Genomic DNA, 15,472 nt, shown 5'->3' on the forward strand with positions numbered 1-15,472 from the left:
TCTTCCCATTCGTTCTGCCATACATTGAGACTTTTCCAATGTTTCAGAATTATACTTAAACTTGTAAGTATAACCATATTTACTAAACTTTAGTAAATAAAATAGTCTTAACGAGCTTTGTGGTGGACATGACCAGTGCATAAGAATGTGTACTCGATCCCTTTAGTCCTTCACTTGACTCACACATCCATGTGAACAAGTAATTAGTCTTGATTTTCCAATGCTTGAAAGTTCTCATTCATCATACTATTCAACTTGCATGATTCCAAGTTTCGGTCTAATTGAAACTTGGGTGATGAGGAACTTTCCTGATTTGGTAAATTTAGACACTACCACAAATGAAAGAATCAAATCCATTTTCCAATATTGCTGTCAGTGGAATCATATAAGCAACAATTTTCCACAAATGCCATTGTAAGGATACTTCAAATAAATAAAATTAAACAATTTTCTTTTATTTTAAAACTTTGCGGAAAAGCTTATCCTTACAATCCACATGGAAAATTGTTGTTATCTATTCCTTAGCAATATATCATAACTTCTTAAGCAACTGCTCAAAATTCTGATGCGATCGAAATCCACCTTCGCGATCAGAATCAGCATATACTTCCTTTAAGATTTCTCTCTATTCTTTGATTCTTAAAACATCAACATGTGACCCAGTCACATCATGTAATGAGGATCTCAGAATAGAACTTAACAGAGTTAGATAATGGGCTCTACCTGATGTAGAGTCAAACTTATTGACTTTAGCATCCTTAGGTAAATTTGGCAGCTTTGCAATCAACGCCCGTTCCTTTGGCAAAATAAACATATGGACCCTTTGGTAATGGGACTATCTCAGACTTAGCCTTTCTCTTTACCATTTGGTCAACCGGGTTGACTATGGCCAATCCCTTTCCATTGGGAAGTGAATGCTTTTTCTGGATTTCCAGTGTCACCATTGTCACTGCCATAATTTTTTTTTTGGGAAGTTGATCTTCTAATCAAATTTGCTTTACTATCGTTCCAAATCATTGCTGATTCAGCAGCACCAAGCAAATAGATATGATCATTAAGGTTCATGTCATAGTCTGTTTCATAGTAGTCCCAAAGGAACTCACTATGTGACTTAGAAAGTGATTGAACATCCAACTTTCTCAAGACTTTGACACCCAACTCTCCCGGCTTGTCAATATGTGACTTCATCTCTAAGATGTGATCACACATAGACCTTACTTGCCATTAGGGCTTGAGTGACCTTGAACTTGTGGGTTAGGGAGAATAATTTGAGAAGGTGGAGGAAGAGAAGTATGACTTCCATGAGCCAAACTCGGGAAGTCATATTCATTAGGAAATATCGGTTTGGGAAGATCATTGTTGTCTAAACCAGACATCAACAATGGGAGAAATTCACGTAAAGTTGATTTAAGTCCTTAATATAACACTTAATATGATATATTAAGGCTAGGACCCAACAAACTATTTTATAACTTGGAAGAGGGATGCCGTAATCCAAGCTATAAAATATGTGAAGGTAGGTGAATGACGATTCACCAATTTCCACCAAGATAAACGAAATATATTATTAGGTTTTAATTGGTTTTGAAACTCCTAGATTCTTTTGAGATTCATTGAACTTTTTAATGGCATGTTTCAATCTCGAGTGTGCCCTTCAGGTTTTGTGACTGGGATGCCGAGGATCACAAAACAAGGTGTGAAGTAACCATGCAAATATACTTGGTACCCTTAATATTTACCCCTCAATCGATGTGCCGGTTAACCACACACGCTCCAACGATACTATGATAAACATTAAGTTACCCTTTGCCTACCTTGTTAAGTCCAGGTTAGTGTGCCGGTTAACCACACACGCTCCACTAACAGCCTAAACAAAGTGCAAAGTGTAATTTCATGGATTAGCACCTTATTCACATTTTCCTAAGTAACGAAGATTGGGAATTTAAAAGTGTTTAGTTACTTAGTATTTATCATTATACTTATAATGAAGGGAGAATTATAGTCCTTGTCCTACCTGTTCGGCTAACGACCCTCCACCGGTCAAGGAAGCGGTGAGTGAGAGCGGACACACATTAAACTGCCATTTTATAGGCAGTAACCTTATACCCCCCTTATAGACCGGCTTCGTGAATGAGGCCTACTAATGGTAAGACGACTTACTCTTATACATATAATATATTAAACTTTTAATATTATAATAGTATAAGGGTGTATTTTAGACATTTAAAATACTTGGTGGTTTAATCTATTAATTAAACTATACTCTTAATTTAATTAAATTTAAACCATGTCATTATGGAATTATTAATTCTCTTTTAATTAAACACTTTAATTATCTATTAATAAAGTGCATAAGAGTTAATTGAATTATTCAATAAAAACATCATAATTCCAATTATTAAATTCAAAATTAAAACTATTTAATTAATTGTTTAAGTTATGAACCCAAGAGTTTTAGAATTCAATTCTTTTTTTTTATCATAGAAAAAACTTTTTCCAAATTCCAAAACTTTAGGGCAAGTTTTGTAACTCTTGAAAACTTTTGGATTCCATAACTTATGGAGTTAAATACTTGTTTTATGATGAAACTTTTCATGTTCCATAACTTAAGAACAAGTTATGGAATTCTTTAAAACATTAAGACCAAGTTTTGTAACTCCATAAAAAACTTTGAATCAATTTTTTTTAAAAACCTTTTCATATCCATAACTTATGGAGGTTTTAAAAAACTCTTTAGATCAAACTTTTAAAACTAATAAAATAATCATATCATTTTATCTTTTACTAAATTTGACCTAATTCAACTCATATAGCAAATGATTCAAATTTTACAAATAATTAGTTTTTCACAAAAACAAGTAATTATTTTAAAATTTGACAAACGTCATGTTTTTTTTTCCTTTTTTTCAACTTGAAAATAAAACATTTGCATCAATATAACAGAAAACAACCTGGCTCTGATACCACTGTTGGGTTTTGAGCATTCTAACACTCCTATGGTGTACATGCAACCCTATAAACCTTGGATCTATGTTTTCTCTATTATACATGCAAATATTAACTATTCCAAGGTTTCATCCTAACTAGCATATTATGAAGCACCTATACTACAAAGTTCTAGTTAGATGACATACCTTTTGATGTAGCTTGATGTCTTCAAGCTTTAAGAGCTTAGCCCCAATAGTGTGGAAGCCTCAAATGGAATCACAAATCACCAAAACACCTTGGAAGAACTTGAGAGAATATGTATGCACAATAAAATCGGCCCACTCTTATTTTCACACACTTGTACCAATTTTGTGAGCCAAGGACCCCTTGATATATTATGGAGGATTAGGGTTACATCCATGTAAACCCTAATACCCATGACCTTTCATTTACATAGGATCCATGGGTTAAAAGCTCCATGGACCATCCATGAAATATATTAGAACTAATTAAATAATATGATTCCATATTAATATATTAGAACTTATAATATATTAATATAAATCATAAATATACTATTCTCAAAAGACTATCCATATAAATTCTGCCGGTGAAGTGCAACCCAAATGGACCATGCCGGGTCGGGTCAAGTACATACCAAATATAGTTATGGACTTAGACATTAATCCAACAGTCTCCCACTTGGATAAGTCTAAAACTATTATTGAGTATGACTTCAAAACCTAACTGGCAATCGTAGCTCTTAAAGCCGCTGTCGAACTCTAACCTTGTCAATGACTTGTCCATTAGATAAGGGATCATATATTCCTCCATTCTAGATATCATATGGACTGAGACATGGATTATAATCATTCTCTCTGTAAATTTGTTGTTTCCCGATTTTCGATTTATGATGACTGGCTGATTGAACAAATCAAATCAGTCCTAGCTTGGCCAAGCATTCACATGTGTCATCGCTAAATCATCGAGGGGCCCACATATATCGCTTTTATCCCGAAGGTAAAAGGAATGGATAAACTTCGACTCATATGGCTTGTTCTACTACTTGTTAAATCATACACAAAGGCACGTTTTATAACATCGAGTTACCAAATGCGTTTTCGTGCTATCAATGTATAACCAACTCATAGTAACAACTCATATCTCTAGGTTTGAAGAATATAAGATAATATCGTCTCATGATCACTCGTGATAAAATCCATGAAGTGATTCAAATGAGCGCGGGTTGAATCCAATACTCAGAACTTATGAGCACTCATGAGTGTTGTAGCACCACTTTGTCCACCAACTTGGACCTCTACAAACCAACCCATGACAGTCTTGATTCATATCTACTTCCAACATATGACCGACTGTGGATGGTTTGAATAACTTAATCATTCAGGAAGAGCGTCTTAGTTATTCTGGAAGTCAAAACATGCAAAGTGAAACACAATAATAAATGAATCAAATTTGGTATCAAACCCTATGAATATAAATAAACACTTTTATTTATCACCATACTGATTACTCATTATTCATTGTTTCGGTTTTATCAACTTTATACTTGAATTAAAAACACTAGTTGCCCATGCTCCAAGCATGTACACTATGTTTTTTCTTAAACAATAGCTTTGCCATACACCAAGTATGCACTCTATGTTTGTCTATGATCCTTACTTTGTGAAATAAACAAATTGAACATAATTTCAATGATTCTAATTTCACACTCCCAAATCCTTATCGAAAAATGTGAGAATTTCAAATTCCCATCATTTATCGAAATCTGTTTAGATTTAAACTTATATGCACTAACCCTCGTGTAATGAATATGTACAAAGTCACAAAGACTTGTCAACAGTCATTATAAGGTATTCCAATGGAGATCAACTCCATGGAAACTAAGTCTCATATTCAAAGTACATAGCTTTGGACATGCTTCTTGCATTAAGTTTTCTAATCTTACACAAATAAGTTCCACCTATGGAGACAAGTCCATATTCTCATTTTCACTATCACTTCTGAATAAGAGATGCCTCTTTTCAGAATATGTCAATATGGTCCTTCCAAAATTAGCACTATACTTCCAACTGTCCCTGAGCAACCAAACTTTGGTAAACCTCAAATTGTCCTCGACAATATCTTAATCATTTTAGTCATATCGAATTCTAGACCTTTTCCCTTCTTAATGCCTCTGGGCATTTGGAAAAATTTAGAAATGACAAATATTATAGCACATGCAATCGATCCTGTACCCAAAGCAAATGGTACACGATTCATGATGTCTCACATAAATACATGATTCTAGACAAGTGTTTTGCTACAATATTTTTATTTGCCATGTTTTCAAAATTTGACTATGAAGAGGGATGTCGTAATCATAATCGAATTTTGAGAACGCAATATATAGAATTTCCTTAAGTTGAACCAATCCAACATGAAATTCATATATATATATATATATATATATATATATATATATATATATATATATATATATATATATATATATATATATATATATATATTCTTGACTAAAGATGATTAAGGTCTCAATCTAAGCCTTTAGAACTGAAATGAAGTATATCCTCTCCCTTAATTATAGCAAAACAACTTTTTCAATCCCTGCAGCCTCACGAATTGAAACTTTTGTTTTCTATAATTAACATTGCTAACTTGCAACACTAACAATAATTATCATGCTCCCACTAACATGATGATTATTAGCATAACACTTATGCTCCCACTAGCTTTGACATGTACTCAGATATCAGCTGGACTTCTAGAAATCAATACTTTATTGACTTTCTTACCAAAGTTCAGATTTCTGATACGAGATGCTTTGATAAAACTTTATCAAAATCATACACCTTTCCTTAGATAGCATGCATGTGTGTCTAAACAATTTCAGAACTATGAAAAGGGATGCCGTAATCATAGTCTCAATTGTTTAGACCTTTTGCCATCTGCTTCAAATCTACTTGGTGGAAGTGTATCCTCACCATCATTTTCATGAATCGGAGAGAAACCTTAGGACCCTTAGATTTTATGGTGTACGTGTTCTTATCCATGTGAATCGTCAAAACCATAGTCACAAGACAAGGATAATGACAAATCCAAACTCATATGGACTGAACTTATGCAATCTTATCTTCTTGCCACCTGGCAGTACAGGGCCTGCCATTGCTTCCAAGTTGTTATGCAACCAATTGAGAACTTTCAGAACTCCTATGCAAAGCCAACTTTAACTGTAATGGGCACAGAATATGTCAACACGATAGGTTATAAACCTCAAGCCGTGTGCTAGTGAAGAACCTCAGGTTTTATTCTTGATTAGTTCTTGAAATTCTTTTTAGGATCTTTAAGACTCCCACTATCCTCTTGACATATAAGACTATCTTGCCAAATATTCAAGAGATAGTGCGGATTCTTTATCAAGACAAACACTTCACACAATTGGCCTTAGTTGGTCTTTGTTTTATCCAAAACATCACAACTTACCAATTTCAAATGTACAAGAGTAGGACACTTTTACTCTTACATTTGACAAGTGTTTTAAACCTTTCTTTAAGATATGTCACTCAAGTTACAATCTTGGATTATGACTCTAAGAATTGTTTTGGAACGAAGTATGACTCATCTTCGTGATCTAACCATTTCAACAATTCATGACTCCTCTTCTTAGTCATAAAAATGCACTAAGATGACCTTTAGAGGACTAACTGTGATATGATTTCTAAATCATTAAGATGATCACAAACATGATACTAAAGTACTCTCCCATCTTTTCAGATTTGAGAAACTTTTATCTTTCTGCCTAATTTGATTCTTCCCATTCGTTCTGCCATACATTGAGACTTTTCCAATGTTTCATAATTATACTTAAACTTGTAAGTATAACCATATTTACTAAACTTTAGTAAATCAAATAGTCTTAATGAGCTTTGTGGTGGACATGACCAGTGCATAAGAATGTGTACTCGATCCCTTTAGTCCTTCACTTGACTCACACATCCATGTGAACTACCTGATCTCAGAATAGAACTTAACAGAGTTAGATAATGGGCTCTACCTGATGTAGAGTCAAACTTATTGACTTTAGCATCCTTAGGTAAATTTGGCAGCTTTGCAATCAACGCCCCTTCCTTTGGCAAAATAAACATATGGACCCTTTGGTAATGGGACTATCTCAGACTTAGCCTTTCTCTTTACCATTTGGTCAACCGGGTTGACTATGGCCAATCCCTTTCCATTGGGAAGAGAATGCTTTTTTTGGATTTCCAGTGTCACCATTGTCCCTGTCCATAAATTTTTTTTTTTTGGGAAGTTGATCTTCTAATCAAATTTGCTTTACTATCGTTCCAAATCATTGTTGATTCAGCAGCACCAAGCAAATAAATATGATCATTAAGGTTCATGTCATAGTCTGTTTCATAGTAGTCCCAAAGGAACTCACTATGTGACTTAGAAAGTGATTGAACATCCAACTTTCTCAAGACTTTGACACCCAACTCTCCCGGCTTGTCAATATGTGACTTCATCTCTAAGATGTGATCACACATAGACCTTGCTTGCCATTAGGGCTTGAGTGACCTTGAACTTGTGGGTTAGGGAGAATAATTGGAGAAGGTGGAGGAAGAGAAGTATGACTTCCATGAGCCAAACTCGGGAAGTCATATTCATTAGGAAAGCTTGGTTTGGGAAGATCATTGTTGTCTAAACCAGACATCAACAATGTGAGAAATTCACGTAAAGTTGATTTAAGTCCTTAATATAACACCCAATATGATATATTAAGGCTAGGACCCAACAAACTATTTTATAACTTGGAAGTGGGATGCCGTAATCCAAGTTATAAAATATTTGAAGGTAGGTGAATGACGATTCACCAATTTCCACCAAGATAAACGAAATGTATTATTAGGTTTTAATTGGTTTTGAAACTCCTAGATTCTTTTGAGATTCATTGAACTTTTCAATGGCATGTTTCAATCTCGAGTGTGCCCTTCAGGTTTTGTGACTGGGATGCCGAAGATCACAAAACAAGGTGTGAAGTAACCATGCAAATATACTTGGTACCCTTAATATTTACCCCTCAATCGATGTGCCGGTTAACCACACACGCTCCAACGATACTATGATAAACATTAAGTTATCCTTTGCCTACCTTGTTAAGTCCAGGTTAGTGTGTCGGTTAACCACACACGCTCCACTAACAGCTTAAACAAAGTGCAAAGTGTAATTTCATGGATTAGCACCTTATTCAAATTTTCCTAAGTAACTAAGATTGGGAATTTATAAGTGTTTAGTTACTTAGTATTTCATTATACTTATAATGAAGGGAGAATTATAGTCCTTGTCCTACCTGTTCGGCTAACGACCCTCCACCGGTCAAGGAAGCGGTGAGTGAGAGTGGACACCCATTAAACTGCTATTTTATAGGCAGTAACCTTATACCCCCCTTATAGACCGGCTTCGTGAATGAGGCCTACTAATGGTAAGACGACTTGCTCTTATACATATAATATATTAAACTTTTATTATTATAATAATATAAGGGTGTATTTTAGACATTTAAAATACTTAGTGGTTTAATCTATTAATTAAACTATACTCTAAATTTAATTAAATTCAAACAATGTCATTATGGAATTATTAATTCTCTTTTAATTAAACACTTTAATTATCTATTAATAAAGTCCATAAGAGTTAATTGAATTATTCAATAAAAACATCATAATTCCAATTATTAAATTCAAAATTAAAACCATTTAATTAATTGTTTAAGTTATGAACCCAAGAGTTTTAGAATTCAATTCTTTTTTTTTTATCATAGAAAAAACTTTTTCCAAATTTCAAAACTTTAGGGCAAGTTTTGTAACTCTTGAAAACTTTAGGATTCCATAACTTATGGAGTTAAATACTTGTTTTATGATGAAACTTTTCATGTTCCATAACTTAAGAACAAGTTATGAAATTCTTTAAAACATTAAGACCAAGTTTTGTAACTCCATAAAATACTTTGAATCAATTTTTTTTAAAACCTTTTCATATCCATAACTTATGGAGGTTTCAAAAAACTCTTTAGATCGAACTTTTAAAACTAATAAAATAATCATATCATTTTATCTTTTACTAAATTTGACCTAATTCAACTCATATAGCAAATGATTCAAATTTTACAAATAATTAGTTTTTCACAAAAACAAGTAATTATCTTAAAATTTGACAAACGTCATGTTTTTTTTTCCTTTTTTTTCAACTTGAAAATAAAACATTTGCATCAATATAACAGAAAAACAACATGGCTCTGATACCACTGTTGGGTTTTGAGCATTCTAACACTCCTATGGTGTACATGCAACCCTATAAACCTTGGATCTATGTTTTTTCTATTATACATGCAAATATTAACTATTCCAAGGTTTCATCCTAACTAGCATATTATGAAGCACCTATACTACAAAGTTCTAGTTAGATGACATACCTTTTGATGTAGCTTGATGTCTTCAAGCTTTAAGAGCTTAGCCCCAATAGTGTGGAAGCCTCAAATGGAATCACAAATCACCAAAACACCTTGGAAGAACTTGAGAGAATATGTATGCACACTAAAATCGGCCCACTCTTATTTTCACACACTTGTACCAATTTTGTGAGCCAAGGATCCCTTTATATATTATGGAGGATTAGGGTTACATCCATGTAAACCCTAATACCCATGACCTTTCATTTACATAGGATCCATGGGTTAAAAGCTCCATGGACCATCCATGAAAGCTTAGCCCAACCTAAATGCACTTGGCCCATTCCATATATATAAGAGTCGATATTTAATTAGTTCTTTTTGATCACTTAATTAATTATAAATTAATTCTTGATCAATACTAATTAAATAATATGATTCCATATTAATATATTAGACCTTATAATATATTAATATAAATCATAAATATACTATTCTCAAATGACTATGCATATAAATTGTGTCGGTGAAGTGCAACCCAAATGGACCATGCCGGGTCGGGTCAAGTACATACCAAATATAGTTATGGACTTAGACATTAATCCAACAATTTCATGGGTCGCAGTTGGAGATGGGTTCTCCCCCTGGAAAGGCGAATCGGATTTTTTTTGCCATAGACGAAACCTCCCCCTGCAATGCAACACTTTCTTTTGAATGTTCGATTGTGATTGGAGGTTCGCTTTCCATTTCTTTTGTAGCATCGTCGATTATCTTGTTTATTTCATCGACTTTATTATCTGCTGCTTTTTCTTCAGAGTGGATAGCCTTTTCTGGCTCATCAAAGAGTAGCACGTATTCCTCATAAAGGTCAGCTATGGGAATTGTGACTTGACTTGGTGTTGGAAAGATGTCACCCATTTGACTTTCGCTTGATTGATTCTTCTTTAGGTAGTTGTCATCAAACTTGACATAATAGGTTTCTTATATTTTCTTGGAACATTTGTTGAGAACCATATATCCCTTAGAGGTCAGCGAATAACCCAGAAAGATACCTTCGTCTGCCATCACGTCGAACTTGTTTCTGTTTTCTTTAGAATTAAAGATGAAACACCTGGAACCGAAGACATGGAAAAACTTGATGTTAGGTTTGCGATTATTTAAGATTTCATATGGAGTAAGGTTGAATCGCTTATTTATGAAGGATCTATTTTGAGTGTAGCCAGCTATGGCGATTGCATCAGCCCAAAAATAGAAAGGTAAACAACCGAAACTAAGCATGGTTCGGGATGCTTCACATAAGAAACAGTTGTGTCTTTAAACTACGCCATTCTGCTGTGGAGTGTAGGGAGTAGAAAAGTTGTGAGTTACTCCCTTTTCGGCTAATAATTCTTCCAACTCTTTGTTTTTAAATTCCAGCCCATTGTCGCTTTTGATGTTGCGAACCAAATTTCGCAACTGAACTTCCACTTGCTTTATAAAGTTCTTCAGCTTTGGAGTGGCCTCTGATTTCTGTTCAAGAAAATATACCCAAGTGAAACGGGAAAAATCGTCAACAATAACAAGTATATACTTACTACAACCGACACTTTCGATTGCAGACGGTCCACATAGATCAATATGAAGAAGCTCAAGAGGCTAGATGATCTTTGTTTTTACTAGAGTTGGATGACTCTTTCTGCTTTGCTTTCCCATTTCACATGCTGCACACAGGTGATCTTTGTCAAACTTAAAGAGAGGAAGCCCTCACACTTGATCACCAAGAACTAGCTTGTTGATTTCTTTAAAGTTAAGGTGCGAGAGCCTTCGGTGCCATAGCCAGCTTTCATCAAAGTGAGCCTTCGTTAGCAGACATATAGTTGGCTTTCCTCTTATGGGATTTAGGTTTAAGGGGTACATCTCCCCTTTCCGTTGTGACTTCAACAAAACTGCTTTTGTATTTTTCTCTATAATTTCTGATCCTTCATCATCAAAGGATACTTTCAGGCCAATTCCCACAACTAATTTTGAAACACTAATTAGATTGTGCTGCAATCCTTCCACATAAGCCACCTTTCGAATTGAAAAATCTCCATTTGTGATCATCCCGTAGGCTTTTGTTGTTCCAAAGGAATTATTACCATACTTTACACATCCACCATCTTTGAGATGGAAAAACTTGATGTTAGGTTTGCGATTATTTAAGATTTCATATGGAGTAAGGTTGAATCGCTTATTTATGAAGGATCTATTTTGAGTGTAGCAAGCTGTGGCGATTGCATCAGCCCAAAAATAGAAAGGTAAACAACCGAAACTAAGCATGGTTCGGGATGCTTCACATAAGAAACAGTTGTGTCTTTAAACTACGCCATTCTGCTGTGGAGTGTAGGGAGTAGAAAAGTTGTGAGTTACTCCCTTTTCGGCTAATAATTCTTCCAACTCTTTGTTTTTAAATTCCAGCCCATTGTCGCTTTTGATGTTGCGAACCAAATTTCGCAACTGAACTTCCACTTGCTTTATAAAGTTCTTCAGCTTTGGAGTGGCCTCTGATTTCTGTTCAAGAAAATATACCCAAGTGAAACGGGAAAAATCGTCAACAATAACAAGTATATACTTACTACCACCGACACTTTCGATTGTAGACGGTCCACATAGATCAATATGAAGAAGCTCAAGAGGCTAGATGATCTTTGTTTTTACTAGAGTTGGATGACTCTTTCTGCTTTGCTTTCCCATTTCACATGCTGCACACAGGTGATCTTTGTCAAACTTAAAGAGAGGAAGCCCTCACACTTGATCACCAAGAACTAGCTTGTTGATTTCTTTAAAGTTAAGGTGCGAGAGCCTTCGGTGCCATAGCCAGCTTTCATCAAAGTGAGCCTTCGTTAGCAGACATATAGTTGGCTTTCCTCTTATGGGATTTAGGTTTAAGGGGTACATCTCCCCTTTCCGTTGTGACTTCAACAAAACTGCTTTTGTATTTTTCTCTATAATTTCTGATCCTTCATCATCAAAGGATACTTTCAGGCCAATTCCCACAACTAATTTTGAAACACTAATTAGATTGTGCTGCAATCCTTCCACATAAGCCACCTTTCGAATTGAAAAATCTCCATTTGTGATCATCCCGTAGGCTTTTGTTGTTCCAAAGGAATTATTACCATACTTTACACATCCACCATCTTTGAGATCACGAAACTCTCTCAACTCTTCCTTCCTTCTTGTCATGTGACGCGAGCAGCCACTATCAATACACCATTCGTTGTCAAACTGCTCGTCACGTATAACCTGCAAAATTAAGCAGATTTAGGAACCCAAGGTTTATTGGGTCCTGGTTAGCCTTTTACAGAACAAGGAAAAGCAACAGAAAGATCAAGCATATACATTTGTTTTATTAATGTTGTTTTGTCTTTCCTCTTAATGGTGAAAACTATGATTTTGTTGCTCGTTTTGTTAGAATCAGTTTGTTTTTCTTTAGGTTGATTCTTAACAAGTTCTTTCTTTTCCTTCCTAGGGTTAGTGGTTGTCGTCTTTGTTTGGACTTCAGAATCTGAGACGAGCTTTCCCTTCCCTTTAACATCCTTTATAGGAGTTTTCTTTGGTAGAGAGTGAGGAGGATTTTGTTTCTCAGAAAACCTTTTTGGAACTATTCACTTATGAGCGAAACTACCATTTTGTTTCTGTGAAGCGTAGGAACTACAGTGAGAACACTTTTTGGGTTTTGCTTCTGGATGTACTTTCGTCTTTTGATTGGAAGCTTTTTCTTTACGTACATAGTTAGAGTTCTGGGATTGCTAAAACTGCTTCCTTTCGTTGATATTTTTCTGATATCTCCTATTTCTTTGACGTTTCTGCTCTACAAGTTGCTTGGAAGATTTGTGAATATTCACATTCGGTTTCGCCTTCTTGGCATGAGCTTCGGTTCTTACTGACTGAGGTTCGACTCTTACTGACTGAGGTTCGCTTGAACCTTTTGAAGATTTACTTTCAACATCCTTGGTGCCACTTGTACTAGCTTTATCAAACCTTGATGGATTATTTAGTGGTTCAGCTACATATCTGCCTTTTACTCTCCATGAGGTTCGTTCTGACAAACCTTTCGTTTCATCAGCATTGTCGATTGGGGCTGACCAAAAATAGTCATCACAGCCATCAGCATTATCTTCATCTACTATGATTGTTAGCTCAGCTGTATGACCCTTAGTAACTCCAGTGGTAGTATACACCTGATTTGGTACGGTTTGTACCTTTTGGTATACCATATCCTTCTCTTTCAGGACTTTGACCTTGTCCTTAGACAATCGAGCAAACTCAACAGATTTTTCGGATATAAGGACTTTTGTTGGTTCGGTTTTAGTTGTAATAAATTCAGAACAATCAACCTCATCCGCTACAAATATTTCGCTCATGTCACTGTCCTCATCAAATTCAGATGTGTTTTTAGCATTGATCCTTTTATCTGAACTCAACTTAGAACTCGACGAGTCAAATTTCTGTATAGTTTCGGTCTTTATTTTCAATATGTCATTTTCATCAAGTAAGTTTTTGAGCATGTCCTTGTGGTCTTTGGACTTAATAAATGACTCAGTTTTGTCCAATCTAATTTTGTAGGCGTGAGAAGTTTCTTCTGATGAGACAATTGATTTACACTTATAGCAATCAACATCTATTTCGTCTTCCTTTAATTCAAGGGAAGGCAAAATCATTTTGTGAATTTTATCTCCAATATCACAATTTAAATACAACTGAGTAATATTTGAATAAAGACGTTTAGCAATTAAGCAAAAAATATTCCTTTGTTTCAAAAACTTTAAATTATCACGTTGCAAATAAATCAGTTCATCTCTTGCCCTAACCAACTCTAATTCCTTCTTCTCTATCCACATCCTTCGCTCCTCACTCTTGGAAGATACCGTGCTAAGTTGATCAGTTAGGTTAGAATTCGTGAGGCGAGTTTGTTTTAAGCTACCACTTAAACTAGAGAAGGTGAATTTTAAATCATTTAATCCATTTCATAGTTAGATACGGGTATTTTAAGATTTTCAAGGATGGAATTTACCTTCTTGATCAACTGATCACACTGATTGATCTGCTCTCCGATTGGTTTTACGGTAAAGCAGTTGTCTTCCCTTTACTTCACTTCTTCACACCCTCCATCTGTTGTGTAGCCTCTCATTTGTGACACACCAGCTGTCACCATCAAACATCTGCCAGTAACCTTAGAGCCTTCTTCCTTCGCAACAAAGTCCCTGCCATGTGTGGGCTTGCGAACTTCTTCATCTTCCGAGTCAGTAGACCAAACCTCTACTCCACTGAACTCGTTCTCTGCATCATCTTCCTGCACAATCAAAGCAGGCATAGATTTATCATTAGCTTTCTTCTTTTGGATTTCCTCCAGCTTGCGCTTGAAGTAAGCTTCATCATCTTCTCCCTCTTTCTTCTCATTCATATTTCGTAACATACAATCCTTCGCCAAGTGATTCTGCATGTGATAGTAATAGAAGTCATACCCAGAGTTACCAACTTGTTTTCCTTCTTTCTTCTCTTCTTCCTTCTGAGGAGTATTTCTGTTCTCCTCCTTTGCCTTCTCGGAGCTGTAACTCCCTTGCCAGTTTCGGTTCTTAGCAGAAGGAAATTTCTTCCTTGCGAACCGCATGGGGTTAGACACCATTAGAGCATACACCTCACTAGTGAGATCACATTCTGAGAGATCAGTCTCAGGTTCTTCATCATCCACGGATTTATCTTTAGCCACGAGTGCCAAAGAGCCCAAACTAGAAACAACCTTTGAGTCTTTTGTCACCACACTTTCATGTGACTTGAGAATCCCTACGATTTGTGCCAATGAGTAGGTCTTGAACTGTTCATGTGCTTTAACAGTTGAAACCACCGCCATCCATTCGGGTCTTAGGCCATTCATGAAAGTGAACTTCTGCTCGATCACCTCTCTGCCAATATCGTTCTTAATCAACTTACTGAGACGATGGTTATAACGATTGAATGTTTGAATAAGACTTTCCTCAGGCTTTTGCTTGAAGTCACCAAAATCTGAAAGTAGAAGAGTTTGGATGGAATGCTCAAGATCCTTATCGGTGGAATATAGTT

The 15,472-nt window shown here is 35.4% G+C and overlaps 1 protein-coding gene across 1 annotated transcript; it reads right to left on the reverse strand.

Moving 5' to 3' along the window:
* Positions 1-12,154: 12,154 nt before the first annotated feature.
* LOC145164684 (uncharacterized) lies at positions 12,155-12,595 on the reverse strand. Its single transcript, XM_079083393.1, has one exon. The coding sequence runs from the start codon at positions 12,593-12,595 to the stop codon at positions 12,155-12,157; it is 441 nt and encodes a 146-aa protein (XP_078939519.1).
* Positions 12,596-15,472: the final 2,877 nt, after the last annotated feature.

Source organism: Lactuca virosa, chromosome 3 (assembly GCF_052849685.1).
Source record: "Lactuca virosa cultivar CGN04683 chromosome 3, Lactuca_virosa_CGN04683_v6, whole genome shotgun sequence".
Taxonomy (NCBI): Eukaryota; Viridiplantae; Streptophyta; class Magnoliopsida; order Asterales; family Asteraceae; genus Lactuca; species Lactuca virosa.